This window comes from Grammomys surdaster, unplaced genomic scaffold (genome assembly GCF_004785775.1).
Source record: "Grammomys surdaster isolate TR1022 unplaced genomic scaffold, NIH_TR_1.0 185, whole genome shotgun sequence".
Classification (NCBI taxonomy): Eukaryota; Metazoa; Chordata; class Mammalia; order Rodentia; family Muridae; genus Grammomys; species Grammomys surdaster.
The window spans coordinates 5,320,268-5,339,266 of record NW_021604630.1 but is presented as its reverse complement, the minus strand read 5'-3'; the positions used below and the strand labels follow the sequence as shown (position 1 = coordinate 5,339,266).

General features: G+C 40.8%; 1 protein-coding gene across 6 annotated transcripts in view; it reads left to right on the top strand.

The window, feature by feature from the left end:
* Window positions 1–18,999, top strand: part of Unc5d (unc-5 netrin receptor D) — a 514,815-nt gene that overhangs the window by 484,207 nt on the left and 11,609 nt on the right. For 5 of the 6 annotated variants that reach the window (XM_028768243.1, XM_028768246.1, XM_028768247.1 and 2 more), the window contains 3 exons: window positions 2,583–2,732; window positions 9,122–9,286; window positions 16,894–17,072. In XM_028768243.1, the coding sequence (XP_028624076.1) occupies window positions 2,583–2,732; window positions 9,122–9,286; window positions 16,894–17,072 (494 nt within the window). The remainder of the gene's footprint in view (window positions 1–2,582; window positions 2,733–9,121; window positions 9,287–16,893; window positions 17,073–18,999) is intronic. The other variant, XM_028768248.1, reaches the window with a different exon arrangement.

The window sequence follows — 18,999 nt, the reverse complement described above, 5'->3', positions numbered from 1 at the left end:
ACTTCCCACAGCAAGAAGACAGAACTGGAGAACATGGCTCGGAGCTCAGTCATTTCACCCAGACATACTAGAAGAGCAGCCTTCCCATGGGCCGTTTGTGTAGATTACTCTCTGTTGCTATGATAAGTACACCATACTCAAAAGCTCTTCAGAGAGGAAAGGGTTTGTTTGGTTTTCTTGTCTTGGTCACTGTCCATCAAGAAGGAAGGTCATCAAGGTCAAGCAGGATCATGGAGTCAGAAACTGAAGCTAAGTACCTAAAGGAATCCTGCTTACTGGCGTGCTCTCTGATCGTTCAGCTTTCTTTTTTTATATACACCAGGACCACATTCCCAGGGACAGCACTACCCACAATGCGCTAGAGACTTCACATCAATTAGTAATTAAGATGCTCCACAATTTTCCCTACAAGTCTGTGTGATGGAGTCATCTTCTCAATTGAGGGTTCCTCTTCACAGAGGACCCTAGGTTTTGTCAAGTTGAAAAAAGAACCTAGCTAGCAAACTGCTCAAGAATAAAAACTTGAAGCATATTATAATTGTCAGTCATTCTATACATGTGTACAACTCACATGTATAACCACATGGGCAACTAGTGCGAAAGACTCACAAATTCAGGCCAACCTGTACAACTTAGTGATACCCTGTCTCAAAACAAAACATTTGCAAACACAAGGATGTAGGTGTTTACAAGAATGTTTGCCAAGTATGTGAAGTCCTGAAACCTCAGATTCCCAGAACCTTAAAAAGACATGTCTGTATATCCCAAGGCAGGAGGTAGACACACCATGGGGCTGCTTTTAGCCTCTGATACCCTGTGCTCATTTGTCCACTTACTGTCCTTTTGCTGATTGACTGGAGCATCTCGGAGCCAATAATGCAGAAAGGCCTTTAGCCTGGCATTTCTCCCAGCTCTGCAAGAAACTTTAAGTCAAGGGTGAGTCTACAAATGGACTTGGGGCAGGCTTTCATCTCCAGCCACTGAAAGCCTTACTTCTGCAGCAATTTAATATTTTTTTCAGGATACATATTTATCTAACTATTCCACTTGCCCTATCAATGTAAATCTGGTCACAACAAGTTCAGAAGCAATTAAGTGTTTGTTCAGCAGAACCTGTGAGGGCTTTGTTTGTCATGAGTGTAATTATAATGATTTCTCAGTGAAACATGCAGGAGTGTTTACCTTGGAAAATTCAATTTCTTGTTTCTGAAGTGAAGCTAACTTGATAAAGAACTTGTTTTTCTTGGCCTTTTGGCTTAAAAAACTTTTATGAATTCCACTACAAATAAACGTGCACTCTAGAACATTTATTTTGAGCCCAAACGGACTGTTAGATAATGCCCAGCTCAGTGGAGAATTGCGCTAGGGTAGTAAATACCTCGTCTGCCTGCATTGTGAAGGGCGGTGTAGCACTCTGTGTGAAGCCAATCTGTGGGTAATGTCACCTCCAAATGGAACCCATATATGCCTAGAAACTCAACGGTATTAGCATCAACTTGGGGGCAACAGGAATTTTAGCTTAAGGAAACTCACAGTTAGTTTAAAAGCAGCCCGAAGGAATACTGTTAAGGAAATACATAACAAATGCTGGATCATATGAATAGTGGCAGAAGGAGCTCTAGCATAAACTCCTGGAGGGATATGTAAGGTAGTGTAGCCATTATGGAAATCAGGACAGAGGTTCCTCAGAACATTTAAAAGTATACTGTTTGATCCAGGAGTAGCACTCATGAGGAAACCTCAACCAGTATACCACAAGGATACCTGCATGGTACTGTGGGACATTGTTCACAACAGCAACTTAGAGAATCAGCCTGGGGGTTAATCAGTGGCTACAGAGATAAGGTCAATGTGGCACACTTACATTCTTACAGGAGTATTATTCGCCCATGATAACAAAGGGAATGACATTTACGAGTGAATGGATGCAACTGAAGACGATCATGCTTGTGAAATGATGAAGACACAGAAGAATCCTGAGTTCTCCTACGGTCTCTAGATTAAGAAACAAAAACAAACAAACAAACAAACAAAAAAGACACAAAAATAGAAAGTTCCTGTGTGGGAAGAGAGGGCCTGTGAGAGAGGAAGTAAAGAAAGGTAATGGAGTTGCTGTGACTAAAGTAACTGGTGTTCATGTATGAGGTGTCATGATGACGTCATTACTTTGTATAAGGAATGTATACTAAGGAAAGAATCTCTACAAGGATCAGCAAGATGGCTCAGCACGGAAAGACAATAGCCACCAAGCCTAATGAGCTGAGTTCAGACTCAGCAACTCACACCATGGAAGAATAGAGATTCCTGCAAATTGTCTACTCACCTCTACGCACACATACCCACACTACACAAAATAAATGAATATAAACAGCCTACATAACATAAGCAAAGAACAGCTGTCTCTTAAAGGTCAAAAACCTATTTCTCGGCAGCTTTCAACTCCAAGTGTGAACCTCTGTCTGACTGTGGAAGTGTGTGTTTGTGTCCCAGATCTACACAGCAGTGTGTATCCACACCACAGAAGAGAGGGTACAAAAATGTGCATGCTTCAATATGCCTCTTCCTCTTCTTTCCTCCTACAGGAAGTGGTTTCTGATGAACGACACCAAGGTGGCCAGCTCCTGGAAGAACCAAAGCTGTTGCATTTCAAAGGGAATACATTCAGTCTTCAGATCTCTGTCCTTGACATCCCCCCCTTCCTCTGGAGGATCAAACCATTCACTGCATGCCAGGTATCAACCGGTGGATTCTCACAGGAACAGCCTGGCTTTGACCAGCAAACTCGGGAGGGGCCTTCCTCTATGAATTGCACCTCCAAGCTGTCAATGTTATAACGGCTTGAGCACACACAGGGAATGGAACATATTGTCATAAATTCACAGATGTCTAGAAAGTGGGAGGCAGGGAAGTTCTCATATCACAGGTTGTATGACAACTTCAGTTTTCTGTGTGAATGGCTCAGTCTAGGTTCAAGATGGAAATCTAACCACTTAAGAGTAAGGATTTGTGTTGTTTTTATTCAAATCAATCATGCCAAGACATTGTTTTAATCACATTCAGCAGAGAAGAAGCAGAACATCTCAGGGTGATGATTTTGAGTGATAGTTGTGGCTGAGAACAGAGCTGTTACCCTTCATATGTGAAGTGCTTGCTGCCAAATGCAATGAGCAAGATAAGAGGATACCCCTAGTCAGAAAACATAGGCAAAAGGAAGCCTCCTGGGAGTCTTTTTATAGATACATAGAGATATTTGTATATTAGTATCCATATATCTCTTAATAAAGTTTTTTTAAGCACCTCAGGTTATTTAGTTAGGTTTACCATAAAAAGGATATCTGAGAAGTTTGTGATCTTGACATCAAAGTCTGAGAATTCCCTTCATTGATATAAGCAGTTCACCTTTGCTTCAAGTGACAGGACATTTTTTAACCCTGGACTAGTTTCTGTTAGTAGTCATTGATCTGCCATTGCAGAGCATTTTCGTGCCAGGCAGGACAAGCCGAAGAGTTGTGTGAAGCTTTTTAACCTTTCTTCATACAGTACTTATTATATACCCATGCAAGCACACATGTGCATACACATATACACACACAGACACACACACATACACACAGAGGCAGGCATACACACACGCTCTTTATTTACACTGACATATAATTATTCAGAATGGGAACCAGCCAGATTGCCAAGAGAAAACACAGACATTCCATGATAGAGAAGGGACCACCAATGCTTCCAATATATAAATGCAGAATGCCCAAATCAGATAAGACCCTTTTTTCCCATTTGAGTCTCACAATTTGTACTTTTTGAGAGCCATTTCTCCCTCTACAGTTCAGGGCATTCAAACATTCAGAGTGACGTGAGCATCTCTTGGGGCCCCAACCCCCAACCCCTTTTGTTTGGCACACTCGACAGTTTTCTAGATAGAAGATTCCTGAATCACTATATTGTTGGTGATATTCAAGACCTCAGTGCCTTTGTTTTCAAAGTCTCTGTTCCAGATCAAACTTCAAGGTATTGTGGAAACAAGTCCTGCTAACCACATGAATTCCTTGATATTAATCTTTATAGATTATGAGGCCCCGTTTGCACTGGGTCTAATGCAACTCACTTAGTCCAACGTCACTATTAAATTTAAGGCTTGAAGATTTAAAAAACAATGGAGCCTTGTAGGCTCTTCAATAATAGTTGTAACCAGGGATGCAGGATACAATAAGCAGAGAAGGGGACAACATTCCAGGATTTACTACTAGCATGGGTTGGAGTCCATGGGGGCTGTGAACACATATAAATAATTGCCTTCTGTAATAGAACTTAGTCTGAGAGGGTCTTGGGATGCTGGGAAACAGTTTGATTTTCTCAGTGCAAGGAGTCTTGCCACCAAGTCTTCATTCTCATCGTTTTTCTAGCCCCAAAATACCTTCCACCTTCTTCTTCCTTTCTCTCTATCATCCTTACCCACTAATCTTTGCCCATGCCGTGGTGAAGTTCCTCAGATTGCATGAGTGAGTATTGGGCTGTCCCAGGCATTAGAACAAAGCACTTTGGGGTGGGGGGGATTTGTGGTCAGCTCACTTGAAACTCATGTAGGTCACTGTATATGTGGATAACAGAAAATGACTATTCATTAGGGCTTGGTGATTAGAACATAACAGGACCTCTGTCTCTCTCTAATTATCTCAGAGAAATGTTGTAGAAACAGGAATCATGCTATTGCCGATATGTGGTCTCCTCTTCAAACAGTCTCCTTGTCATCTTTCAGCCAAAAGCAAGGGATACTGGAGGTGCCATCAGTGCCTATTTGATATTTTTTCTAACTGCAAATGGACAGTCTACAAATTTATATATTAAAGTTGACACAGATTCCAAAATGCCATTTGGTTTTGTTGTGAGGGATGGCATTGCCAAGGAACTGCGAGCCTAAGAGAGGGGGTCCAAAAATATCTGCCTGTCAGATAGCAAGGTCTGCATTGCAGGTTGTTTTGAAACAGTGTGAACTGGGTTTGTGTCCTGAGCTTGTGTTTAGGAGGATCAGCTCAGTTCCTAACCAGGAGCACTACATCACGGAGACTATCATACAACTTCTGTATGACAGGCTCATCTGTGGCACCCACTGACCTTGCTCCACAGAAAAGCCTCTACCCTAAGTGCTAGTCTTAGCAAATAACCCATTGTTCCATGTTTTCTTCCAAAGATTTGAGACTGTCATAATTAGCAATCCAGCACTACTGTCCTGCATCTCTCTCCTTTTCCAACCCAGGATATGATTAAGTAGCTCTGGCTCTCACCAGGTCCCTGAGACCTCAAGCTTTTTCATTACAACTTCCTTTTTCCGTTGTTGATGCTTCTGGGTTGGAAAGCTATGATAAGCTATATGCCATCTTATTTATTTATTTATTTATTTATTGCCAATATAACACAAAGTCAGGTTGTCATGTCCCTGGGATAAAGGCTTCTGTCTTTGCAGCATGCTATGAACCTTCCAGAAGTCTGTATCTGTCTCCTGCTAGGGTATGATTTACATTCTCTCCATCTGCTAGGAACCTAATTATAATGGGAACCCCGAATGAAACCATTTCCGGAATTCTTTAACAGCACATAACTTTGCTACACTTTGTCCTCTGCACAGTTCCTGTACTGTTCCCCTCAGCTCAGTCAGCATTGTTGGTGATTTGTTTTTGTTTTGTTTTGGGGGAGAGGGTGGGTTTTTCTTTTCTTTTTGTCCCTTTCATTGCTCCTCTCTCTCTGTTTCTCTCTCTCTCTCTCTCTCTCTCTCTCTCTCTCTCTCTCTGTCTCTAAGAACGCAGTAACAATTGCCCTGAAAACACACTAATCATGGTGTTTCCAGTTCTATTCTTCTTAAATGTTTTGTTGAGCACTATTTGCAGCTGCTATTCAAGTCAACAAGGAAAAGCTATTTTTCAGTACTGTCCTAAACACAGATTTAAAAGTGTTTTGATTGCATGCAGTGGCATGGAGAGACAGGAGAGAAGACAGTTTTATGCCAATTCTCATGTCTTTCTATAAGGAAGACTATCTCTTCAGATGGTTTTAATCTCCTACATTCCAGTATTCAGAGGAAAAAAAAATACAGGAATCTTAGCAAGTCATATCAGAGGAGATATTTTCAAATAAGTGGCCAGTACTACTGTTTAAGAAAAGGTAAGTATTATCGTAGATCCCAACCCACAGAAGAAAAGACAGATCTTCTTGAGGGGATAGATCTTGAACTGGACTCTGTGTAACCCTGGAACCCCTGGGTTTACATTATGCTGTAATGTAAAACCCAGCCATTAACCTCACAGCTATATCATAGTTGGCTTCTCTAAAGGAGTCATACAAGGTATCTCTACAAAAAAAAAAAAAAAAAAAAAACCCAACTGGTTTAGAGAAGATATTTTATGTGAGAGATTCTAAGAGTAAGAATGTAGAGAGTAGGGGCAGGGCGTGAAATGACTGCGGGCTGAGAAGGCGGAGCAGGAAGCTGGATTTATAATATGAGGCATTGGGATTGGCAGTGAACCCCCAAGCAAAGGAATCATGGGATAAGGGTCAGCCCCTAGGTAATGGTCACTCACATCATTGTCTCTCATAGTGTCTGAGTTGGGGGTTTATTGCTGTGAAGAGACACCATGACTTCAGCATTTCTTATAAAGGAAAACATCTAAGTGACTAGCTTATAGTTTCAGAAGCTTAGCTCATACCTTACGGCTCCAGAGTTTTCATCTGTTATTAGCATGTTGGGAAACATGGCTGCATGTAGGCAGACATAGTGCTAGAGGAGGTGCTGAGAGATCTATGTCTTGATACTAAGGCAGAAAAAGGAGACTGTATGTCACACTGGGTGCAGCTCGAGCATATATAAGACCACAAAACTGGCCTCCAGGTTAGAAACTTCCTCCAACAAGGCCACATGTACTCCAACAAGGCCACACATCCTAAGAATGCGTATTCCTTATGGGCCAAGCATTCAAACACATGAGGCTGTGGTTGCCACTCCCACTCAAACCACCACACATAATGATTACAGCTAAGAGCATATAGGGTTATTGGGTGATGAATGTCAATCACCTGATTTCCATTTGATGATCTTGTCAGGCCCCACACCCTGCCAAGCTTGTCTAGTAGAGCCTAGAGGCAGAAAGGGTGTGAGACAGTCATTCATCTCCAGTCAGGTGTAATGCGGTTAGAAAAGTTTGTTAAATGGCCCTGGAAATGAAATGGTAAAAGTGTCTGAGAAATAAAGGAGCATTTATAGAGCTCCTGGGATCCAGGGAATGATGCTGAAGGCCAGGGATGTAGTAATGAGAGCCCTGCAAAGGGAGAAGATATTTGGTCATGTGCAAGCAGAAGGGATTGAGTTCACTGGGCAGAGGGAGATGGGTAGGAGGTTGAATCATGATGTAGGAGTAACCCACGGATTGAAGAATGGGATAGGGTTCAGGAGGAGGAACTGTGACATGCTATAAATGACTGTCATACCTCAGGGCTCCTGAGACCAATGTACGTCTTCTGAGGAAAGTCTCCTAACTTTGGCTCAGGATTAAGAGCAAATACAACAAAAGAAAAATCCTATATGCTTCTTATATTCCTGCTAAGATGATTGGTAACTGTAAATATTTGATTTTGTTCTCTTGTGTTCTCCAAAGCTTGGCTTCTAATCTTTAAGCATAGACTACAAATACATCTATCCTTGATGGTTTCACCAGAAAGTTTCTGTCACCAAGTCTCCTTTCCCAGGAGACATAAACAACATCAGCCCCTGTTCCTAAGGTCCCAGTGACAAACTGAAGTACTACTCTGCCAAAGTTGACTCTTAAGGACCAATGAGTACTTATTAGGTTTCCTTACAGAGAGTATGTGAGATGCTTCTTACAGGGATGTGGGTGTTCCTCACCCCAAAAGATCATAGCCCTATTCCAGCAGCAATGAGGGCTTCCCAAAAGCTTCAAGGATGAATCTCCACCCACACCCCACCCAGCCAGTCTTTCTTGGCCTATATACACTTGCTTCTCTGAGGCCAAAGGCAGAGTTGTATACAGTGGATAGAAGGGAGCACTTGGATTTGTAGGTGAGGGTCTCATGACAGTCCTTTCCCACAGTGAGGGCAATATAAACAGTCAACAAGCCCAAGTGGAATGCACAAATCTTTCACAGAGCTGAACATCCCAAGATTGCAATTGCTTGGCCTGGAGGACAGTCCCTCCCAACAGTATCTACAATTTAGACCTATATAACTTTTAGAGAAAATTAGAAAAGCAAGTTATACAAATGAGCGTGACCATTAGAGCTTGGGAATAAACAGTTCCTTCAAGTGAGTAATTACAGTGGTAGCCTTGGTCTTTTACCACACTACAAGCCTATCAGATCCTCCAAGTGAGTAATTACAATGGTGGCCTTGGTCTTTTAACACAGCACAGGCCAATCAGCAGCCAAATTTAGAGTCTCCACCTTCCAGCCTTTGTTCATCTCTTGCCATCTTTCAGCTTCAGCATTGCAGAAAATCATATTTTTTGCAATAAAGGAGCAAACTAATGCAATTATAAACACAGGAAGTAAAAGTGATGTTGAAGGTTATTAGAAGCTGGGCATCCATGGTCAGTGCCAAGTCTCCAGCCACATTTGACTAGGAAGCAGATTTTTTTTTTAGCACATTAAAAAAAAAAAAGACAATACAATAGATGCAAATAGTCAAAGAAGCAGCAAGGCAATAAACAAAACTCCATGAACACTCTTGTGATCAATGTTTCTAAGGGCTTATCAGGATGACCAAAATATCTGAGCCTACTTTCCTGTCCTAGCCCAAAGTCATTTTCATGTCTGAATCCTACCTATTTGTTTTAGTCTAAGATTTAGATTCCTGCCTGAAATTACTTCTTTGTTCTAGCCTAATGTCAGATTCCTGCCAGAAGCCTACTTCCGTTGTCCTTGGCCAATGTCAGATTCTTGCCAAGCATCCCCGAAAGCTCTTTGCCTCTCCCCTTTTTTATTTCGTAGACAAGACTGAGCCTGTTTTAGGTCATTCTGCCAAGAATGCCTTCCTTACCAGTCATCCACAACTGGTAATGATAGTGCTCTGCTTTTCACACCCTTTCCTCTCCATCCCCACCCCCTGCAGGAAGTCCCTTTCTCCCGAGTGTGGAGCAGCAACCGGCAGCCACTGCACTGTGCCTTCTCCCTGGAGCGCTACACGCCCACCACCACCCAGCTGTCCTGCAAAATCTGCATTCGGCAGCTCAAAGGCCATGAACAGATCCTCCAAGTGCAGACATCTATCCTAGAGGTAAATCCGGGATGCAAGTCTTTGGATTCCCTTCCTAAGTGGTGGTGGGAATAATGATTACGTACCTGTTGTAGCTTTACCATTGGGGTTCTTATGAACTTTGCAATGTATACTCTTCATTCTCATTACCAATGAGACAGAACAAACTTCCTCAGGCTCAGAAGTGAGCCAAGCTTCCAACTCTGCAATGAACCTCAGCCTGTCTAAGAACCTAATCAAGGCTATGTAGAGGGACTTTCGGAGAAGGAGCAGGTACAGGGATTTTTCTACAAAACACAACCAGTTTCCTAATTCATAGTGGGCTTGGGATACCTGCAGACACGTGTAGAGAAAGCATCAACATGGCGAGTAGAGACTGAGTTGTCTACTGGGTTATTGTTCAACTGGTTCATCGTGGTGTTTTAAAAGACAGTCGTCTTGTGTACTTCATGTTTGGAGCATCTCCCCACTGACTCCCTTTCCCACATCTGTATCTTTTTTGTTTATTTTGTTTTAACATCTGTATTTGTCAGCATATAAATATTAATGAGATAATAATTTATCCTCATCTGCAAATGTAACACATCTATGTACATATAACTCAATTTCCAGTTTTTCCCCCTTTGAATATGTAACTTAATACATTATCACTTCTTTGCATTTTTGTTTTAACTCATGGTTTATGCAAAGTGAACATTGCTAATTCCCCAAATAGTTTTCCTGAGGACTGGGTAGCTTTCCTGAGGATCATGTCTTACAATTGATAGCTGTCTTAACTGACGTGTATGTGTGCTATTTGCATTCATTATTGCCAATTAGCATTTAGTGCTAAAGCAGCTTTGATGGGGAAAGTACATCCCAAAATCTGGGTATGCTATTTTTAGAACCTCTTTCTTGAACAGTCCTGGCATATGTAATTCAATACATTTCAAGAAAAATACAAACAAATGTTATATGAAAATTGCTTTCTTTTTAGAATGTAACCCTTTTTAGTAATAGTTCATGCTAAGGTTAAATGGAGTGTTTTATTTTTGCTTTTTAGATTTTTTTAATGATTAAATTTGCTGACAGTTGCATACATGTATACATAGAATGAGGTGGTTCTCAACTTCCTATTGCTGCAACCTTTTAATATAGTTCCTCATGTTGTGGTGACCCCCCCAACCATAAAATTATTTTCGTCGCTACTTGCTACTTCATAATTGTATTTTTGCTACTGTTATGAATCATAATATAAATATCTGATATGCAGGGTATGTGATATGAGGGTCCCATGGGGGTCACAACCCTCAGGCTGAGAATCACAGAAACAATGTATTCTGGTTATTCTCACATCTCCAACTCTCTTTATCCCCTTCCCACTCCGTTCGTCCCCTCCCCACAAAGTCTTTTTCCCACACCTATGACTTTGTCCTATGACCCACTGATTTTAACCAGGGCCATCTTTATGGCCACGGGTTTGAAACTGTCCATTAGAGCCAGGTGTGTTCATTTATTGGATATACAACAGAAAACAGTTATATCTCTTGGCCAGAACCTATCAGTAACCAATAATAGTTCAGCAGGCAGAGGTAATGCTCTGTGTGTCCCTTCCAACCTGTGATTGGCAGTTGACAGACCCTGTTTTGTACAGGCCCAGGGAAGGCAACTGAGGCTGGTATGAGATATGTTTACAAAGGCTATATTATTTCATAGCCTTTTCTTTCTGTTTTCTGGCCCTTGCATTCTTTCAGCTCCTTTGTGATATTTCTGCACCTTAGAGGGAATAGTACAAATGCCCTGTTTAGGGATGAGCACTTGTCTCCATTACCTGCCTTAACACTGTGAGCAGTCATGAGTCTGCATTCATCACCATTCACTGCAAAGAGGCTTTCCTGATTAAGTAATATTTGTCTATAGTTAGAAACGAAAATACTTACAATGCAGTTTGTCACCAAGACAACTTGGCTAAATAACAGTACAAGTTCTCAACCGAGACCTATGACCTCCCCAGCCATGGATTTTCAAAATGAAAAAGAAAAGAAAGTAAAAACAAAACAAAACAAAAAACAAACGGAAAACCAACAAACAAAAAGACACACCTAATTTTCAGATCCACCCATCAAAGGGTAGAGAAGCCTGACATGCCTGATAATAGGTCAAAGCATCTTAGATTTGAAGACTTTGATTTTAAAGGATACCTGGATGCTGTGTTTTGATTTCTGCTACTACAGGAAACTTATGGAAGGACAGTAAAGGGTTGGCCCACCCTAATACTTTTTGTCATTGCTTAACGACATTTGTGAAGTGCATCAAATATAAATTAGCCAAGGAACCCAGTCCTTCCTACCATTTGTTGTCTATCATTATTCTAATGAGTCAAAGTTTACAGTGATGTTTAGCTACCAAGAAGACGTCATTGCAATATCTCTGGATACCAGAAAATAAGTATCAATGTAAGAAAACTTTGTTGAGTGATGGCTATTAGTCCACAGTCTTCTGCTTTTCAATGTTTTACTGCTCTTTTGATTCTGTCAGGGATTGGTTTATTAATTGCCTAAAGTGTTGCTGTCGGGATTTGACCCAGTCCCAGGAAATTGTAGACAAGTCTAATTTACTATCATTTTCTGTTTTTGAAGACAATGAATGATTTTTGAAAGTCTCTAGGTTTCAGGATGTTTCATCTGTTTCATATTGGTCACATAACCATCACTGCTCTGAGGATGAATTATCACTGCATCCACAGTTATCCATAATATAAAATTTCAAAGAAGTTACCCTTCTTGTCTATGGACATTGAACTGACAAGATGGGGAACCACAGTGCAAATCGAGAGAAGAGGCTTCAGGCTCAAAGTCTCCACGTATATTACAGTATTTCAGGAGTCCAAATGAGCCTCATGGTGACCCATCATGCAAATCTTCAATTTGGGAGCTCACTCTTGGCAAACATCCCAACACCAGTAATTTTGTTAATAAGTACATAAACAAAGTGATGAGAAATTCTTTTTGTCAAAAAAGAAAGCAGGGCTATGGAGATACCCTGGTCCTTAATGTGCTTACCATACAAGCATGATGCCCTGAGATGAGTTTTTAGAACGCACATAACACACAAAAAGGCGTAGAGCCATATGCTTCTAATCCATGTTCTAGGGAGACAGAGATACTCAGATTTATCAAATTAATTACCCAACCACCCTACCCTACTAAATGATCTCTAGGTCCAGTGAGGGAAAAAAATCAACAAAACAAAACAAACAAACCAAAAGACATGAGGCAAATAATTCCTGAGAAGGAACAACACTGTAGGTTATTCTATGGCCTCAATACATAGACACACCTGAAAACATTGGAGCACCTGTACATATGTGTAACCACAAAAGAAGAAAACATAGGTCATCAATCTTTGTGTGATGAAGTATGTAGGTGTTTATTCTATTGATTGTCAAGAAAAGATTGTGTATCCTACATGTGGAATTCATCTTCTAATAGTGTGATTATTGACCTGACTCTCAAGCAACATATATATGTATATGTATATGTATATGTATATGTATATGTATATGTATATGTATATGTATATGTATATGTATATGTATATGTATATGTATATGTATGTCAGAATTATTTCGTAAGTCTTTAGGAGCAGCGAGGTCCTTCTTAAGACAATCCTGTTGAATTACATAGCAACTACTGCCAACTGACACTCTGTCAAATCAGCTCTCTCATCCATCTAGAAACTGTAGCCTGGAACATTCTAAGGAACAGAAGAGAACCCTCACATAATTTATCCCATCATTTCATTCTGGTATAATATTATTGAAGACAATTTTTGGTAGAAATGACTTAAATGGGATTCCTGTGTGTTACAATTTTCCCTTTAAGCAATTCTCTTATCTTTCCTCCAAAAGCGGTGGAAGTTGGGGGATAATTTGTCTGCTATAAAACAGATACTTGGGATCTCTCGTTGATTTACAACTCCCTATGCTTGCCAGGTAACAGCCGCTTATCTCAAATGTACAGAGCATGAAAATCTACTGTTCCTCTGCATATTTAATTTAAACAATCAGAGAATGTGATGTAACCACAGCATTCTTATTACTTGGCTCAGATGTCTTCTGGAATACATCATAAATGTTACATAAAGTGTCACTCCGGTAGAAGGGAAATATTTAAGTTTGGAAATTTAAGAGTGAAGTGGATCCACTTATTAAAGTGTAGTAAATTTTTTAAAATGCTTATTTTTAGATTCAGCCTCATATATTTTATTCACCTTCAAGGGAAATATATTTTTCTTTGGCTTCATTTCATGCTTCAAGGTGGCTTTTCCTCTGCCAAGAGATTCTTGGGGGTCAAACTATCCTGACTAGTCCATTGACATAGGCTGAGATCTGGTCTGATTGTTTTGATTTTGAAGACTCTATGAGGTTTAAGAAAGACTGCTCAGTTAGCAAATCACTTGCTTACTTGGAAGCATGAGGACTCAATCTCAGATTCCCATCACTCAGGTAGTTAAAAGCCACGTACAGTGGTGCACCTTTAACCCCTTCACTGGGGAGGCAGAGACAGGAGGATTGCCTTGGCTTGCTGTTCAGCTACTGGAGCCATAATGCTCCACATTCAGTGAGAGACCCTGTTTTAATGAATAAAGTTGAGAGCAACTGAAGAAAATACGTAAAATCTTATACCTCCCTCACTAACACTCATGTACGCATGAGCACATGCACACACACATGCACAAACACATACAATTCTCTATTTGTTTTCTTGCTGAGAATTAAACTTAGGACCTTATACATGCTAGCTAAGTACTCTACCAACCAAGGTACATTCCCTACATTCTCAGTCCATGGGTCTATTAGTCTAAACAACATCAAGTAGCAGGGTTCAAAGTAAATTTTGTATCTTGCAATTATTTAGACTGGACCTTTGTTTTGTTTTGGTTTGGTTTTTTGCTTTCAAGCCAACTTCCCCTAGGTTAATAACGTTTGATGCCATTTCACACAGAAGACTCGCATGTTATCTTTCGAAAATGTCTTTCTTTTTCTCTACCCTCACCTCCCACCATTTAGGATCCCCTCTCCTCCCTTACTTTCTGCTGTAGTCTTCAAGTCAGAAAATATATAAGGAAGCTATTCCCACTTGATTTGCATTTTTAGAGGCTAAAAGAAATTTTACAAACCATGATAAAAAATAATGTCTACTTGTAACCTATTTTATGCAGTAAGAAGCCAGGTTAGTTTATTTTATAACCATCCAATATATCAGAACAGAATTGTCCACTCTGCCCAAAATAAGAACTTATCTGCCCAAAGTCTTTTCAGCTGATGTCTACCAATCCTTCAAGGCCAACTCAAACACTTCTTCCGTGAAGACTCTCCTCCATATAAATTTCCAAAGCACACTATTAATGTCACCCGCACAGGATTTTTTATAACCTGTGTAGCTCTGTGTATTTCATATTTGTTTTGAAGCCATAAAATGGGAGCTAGCGTAGTTACTAGGACCTCCAACTTGTAGTTTCAGGTGTGTCACAAATTACTTGCGTGGCTTTTTACAAGCTTTCATATTGTCTGTTGAGTCTACAAACTTGGCAGGGGGTCTGATTAGGAAGCTGAGACATAAGATCTTATAGCATTCAGAGTTACAAGCCAGGAGTATAGAGTCCTAGTGCAAAGCAATTTAAAACATCCTGATTTAAAAACTACTTTTGTTATTAGATCATCCCGGACATGAGCATGAAAAGAATTTGTATAAGATCATTTTGTGATGTAGATTTGAACAGAAATGAAACAAGTCAGTTGAGCTCAAGTGACAAGAGGACTGTTGGACAGGGTTCCTTACACATCATTTGACCGTGAAGCTCTTCTCTTTTGGAACATCTCAGATATGCTTCTTAGGAACATCCTGGATTTACTCTGTATACCCATGATAATGGAAAACATAAAAAGCATTGCCAATCATTAATAAAACTTCTATATCAGCCAGTCCCTTTAGCTGAGAGATTTTGAAGAAAATATACAAGCCTGACACTAGCTGAGGAGGGTCATGGTGACTGCAGTGCCCACAGTAGGAAGACATAATAAGGTCAAGGGTCACACAGAAATCCAAACAGGATTTAGGGCAGTAATAAACCAAGTGCTGATTTGAAGATGGATACAGCACACAAGTTCACCATCCAAATGCTAGTGGAATGAGGTTTAAAGCATCATAACTAGTCCCTAAACACTCCTTGAATTACCTTTCCCTATTCACATAACAGATTGTCACCAATTTAGAAGCATAAAGAAAATTCTTATTCTTATAAGTCAGAAGTCCAAACATAGCTGCATTCTCTGGTCAAGATCTCAGCAACTGAACCAAGGGGTTGGCTAGTGAAATATTCTTATTGTAGCTGAGAATACAAGGTTGTTCAAGTTGTTGGTACAACTCAGTTCCTTGCCCTGCAGGAAAAAGGTCCCCATGGCATAGTATATGCATAGGTCATGGGTTATTCTTTGCTCCTACCTAAACATCTATCTCCTTCCCAAGCAATTCGCAGCATGGGAAGTTTGTCATCTTCCTCTCCCAGATCAGTAGGGGATCCCTCCAAGTCTGGGCTGTGCATCTCAAAGGCAGTGTATTTGCCTACCTTGCACAAGTCACTGAATTCAATCTCCAGTCAAAGGCAGTGGAAGCAAGGGAAGGAAGGAGAGGGGAAGAGAAACAGAGAAGAGGAAAGAACAGAGAAGAGTTATGCTTTTCTCCTTTTGAAGGTGTGTTAGGTTAAATCCTCAAGGGAAAAGAAAAATAATTAATTCAAAGCCATCAAATTAGGTCCTTTAATTATGTCAGTAGTATCCCTTTTATTTTATGGCATATAATAATCATGGATTTCATGCCGCCAGATATTTATACATTCTTACAATTCTATTAGTCCTCTTGAACCTATCATCCACCACTGCAACCTGCCAGAGTTCCTTGTGACTTCATCATGGCTGTGGTGACCTAAAAGTTGTTCTCCTTACTAGGCAGCTGTACATTGGAAGCAGCTGGACAGACAGCATGTAGACATCTTCCAGCCTTCACTGTGCACAGCTCATAGAAGCATTGTCTCTGGCAGACTCTGTCTCATTGAGGGGAGTTAAACAAAAATGGGATTAATCATAGCGTCATACAACTTCAGGAGTAAGGAACAGAACAAATCTTTGTAGCATTAACATACTGTCCCCCTCCCCTCCCTTTTCAGCATCCCAGTCGGCTGCTTTGTTCAGTCAATTCGTCTTTGGTCTCAATGATGACCAGAGGGTCATTCCTCATACTGAACCCAAATCTGTCACCAGGTGGCTTCTTCATACTAATTCTCATCTATCTGAGAGCCTTAGAAAAATAAAATAAAAGCTACCTAATCCTTTCCTTTCCAGCCAGGGCAGGATGTTAGGAGCTGGTGACCTATGATATCTCTGAATGGAAGAGGCCACTGTAAATCTTTCAGACGTGATTGATGAGCCACTAAAAAAGGTCTTTACTATTTTGAAAACTAAGGGAACCTGTCAGTGTGTTTTATGTATGCATTTGGAGCATGTGTGTTAACATAGATTTTTCACAAATAAAAAATGTCAGCGGTGTTTTTCTTTGGGCCTGATCACACATCACTTATCTTGTTTATAGAGTGAACGAGAAACCATCACTTTCTTCGCACAAGAGGACAGTACTTACCCTGCACAGACTGGCCCGAAAGCCTTCAAAATTCCCTATTCCATCAGACAGAGGATCTGCGCTACGTTTGATACCCCCAATGCCAAAGGCAAGGACTGGCAGATGTTAGCACAGAAAAACAGCATCAATAGGTAATTTGGGGGAACTTTTGAACTGCTTTGACTTTGCAAACTCTGAAAAATAAAGGGAGCTGGGGCAACCATGTGGGCTTGGGATCTTGGTGTATTTCTAGCCCATTTTTATATGAAGTCCAGCTACAGTATCAGTGTATCGTATCTACTGCCATCTCACTTTGCTTCGAGCAGACTACTGAAAGGCCCTACTTTGGTTCTGGCCCTGTGTCCAGGTTTGCTATTTGGGTTGCTCAAACAGAGGCCTAGATTGTGTTATCCTGGTAAATGATTAGAACATAGCTTACACTGATATGTAGACACATTGTAACGGCCCGTTCTGCTACTTTGTAATGGTCCGTTCTGCTGCTCCTGTCTGCAGGTCAGGGTCTAGCAAGAGAGAGAGAGTGGTGACAGAGGGGCGAGAGACACAAAAGATGGATACAAGACAGAGTCTGGTCAAGTCTCTTCTCTTCTCCTTTATTGAAAGGAAATCCTGGGTGTTTATACCCTTTACCACATGACTTGCCCTCGCAGACAAGCTCAACTGAAGGCACTACGTCATGGTCATGTGCCTTGTAGCCATGGATACCAGGTGCACCTTGCAGCTGGGCCACTAAACAGTGTAACAAGATGTTTATCAGAGTGTGCTCAGCTGTTGCGGGCTGTTGAAAACAAGTCTCTTGTCAGGGTATATGGGTTGAGATGGCTGTAAAGATGATAGCCGCTTTCGGCTAAGAGTCGGCTCCCAACAACAGGGCAGCAAATATCCTGCTGTCCTCGCCCTACCAGGTAATGGTAGGCACTGCTTAGTCCCAATGGGGACATATTCGGTCTGCAACAATGGGCACCTAGATGCAATTGAGAGGGACTTTTAGGACAACTTTTAGACCTGTCGGCCAGTGAAGAGAAAGTTTATCTTGACACCACAACCCAACCAGTGTGCTGCAGAGAGTGACAGTGCTCATTACTGTTTGGGTTCACTGATGCCATCCTGTCCTAGAGCTGTCTGAAACAGAGAAACCCCTAGTAAGCTTCATTACTTCAGAGGAGCAGAGGCATTGGTGAGCTGCTCAGAGCAACACCAGTAGGTGCTGGGAGGCAGGTATGCACTGGGTTTGGGTTGACTCATTGGGATAAAACGAATGAAACTCTTCTCTCCATAACCCCCTCTAGACGCCAAAATAAGCTAAGGTTGGGTTTTATGCATCGTTTTTATTTTCTTTGCCTTTGGTACTATTATTTTGTTTTGATTTTTTTGTTTGTTTGCTTGTTTCAGACAGCTTTTTTTTTCCTGCTTGTTTTTTTCTTTTTCTTTCTTTTTTTCCTCTTACTTGGCTTGTTCTCCCTTTTCACTTTTTGTTCTTTATTTTCACTGTGTCATACCTGACTCCTTTGTATCTGAAAGGGTTGGGATTCTAGGTGTCTGTCAAGAAAAAAAGAGAATACTGCTCCCTGCCTCAGAATGGATTCAGAATCCACAAATGAAGGATCCCACCAGAAATCAAAGGAATCGTTGCCAGGAAAAAATGAATGTACAGAGAATAGACCCACAGAGAATGGATAGCTTCTTGAAAAGGCAAAAGCTTATACCTAAAACAGAAGCATTTAAAAAAATACGAATTACAGGAAATACAGTAGCTTAGCCCACTTCTAAGCTTAGCAGTATAAAAGAGGAGAGATTCTTGGTTGTCATCTATGAATACTATGACTGTGTCATGTTCACTTTCTGGTCAACATGGACAACCAGACAAAAAATAGATCAAGAAAATGAATTTTGTTGAACAATAGTGGGTAGAAAAAAAAACAAGTGAGTAGAAGAAAAGAGGGGAGAGGGGGAGAGGAGATGGGAAATGGGAAATGGGAAATGGGAAATGGGAAGAGGAGAGGAGAGGAGAGTTGAGGAGAGGAGAGGAGAGTTGAGGAGAGGAGAGGAGAGTTGAGGAGA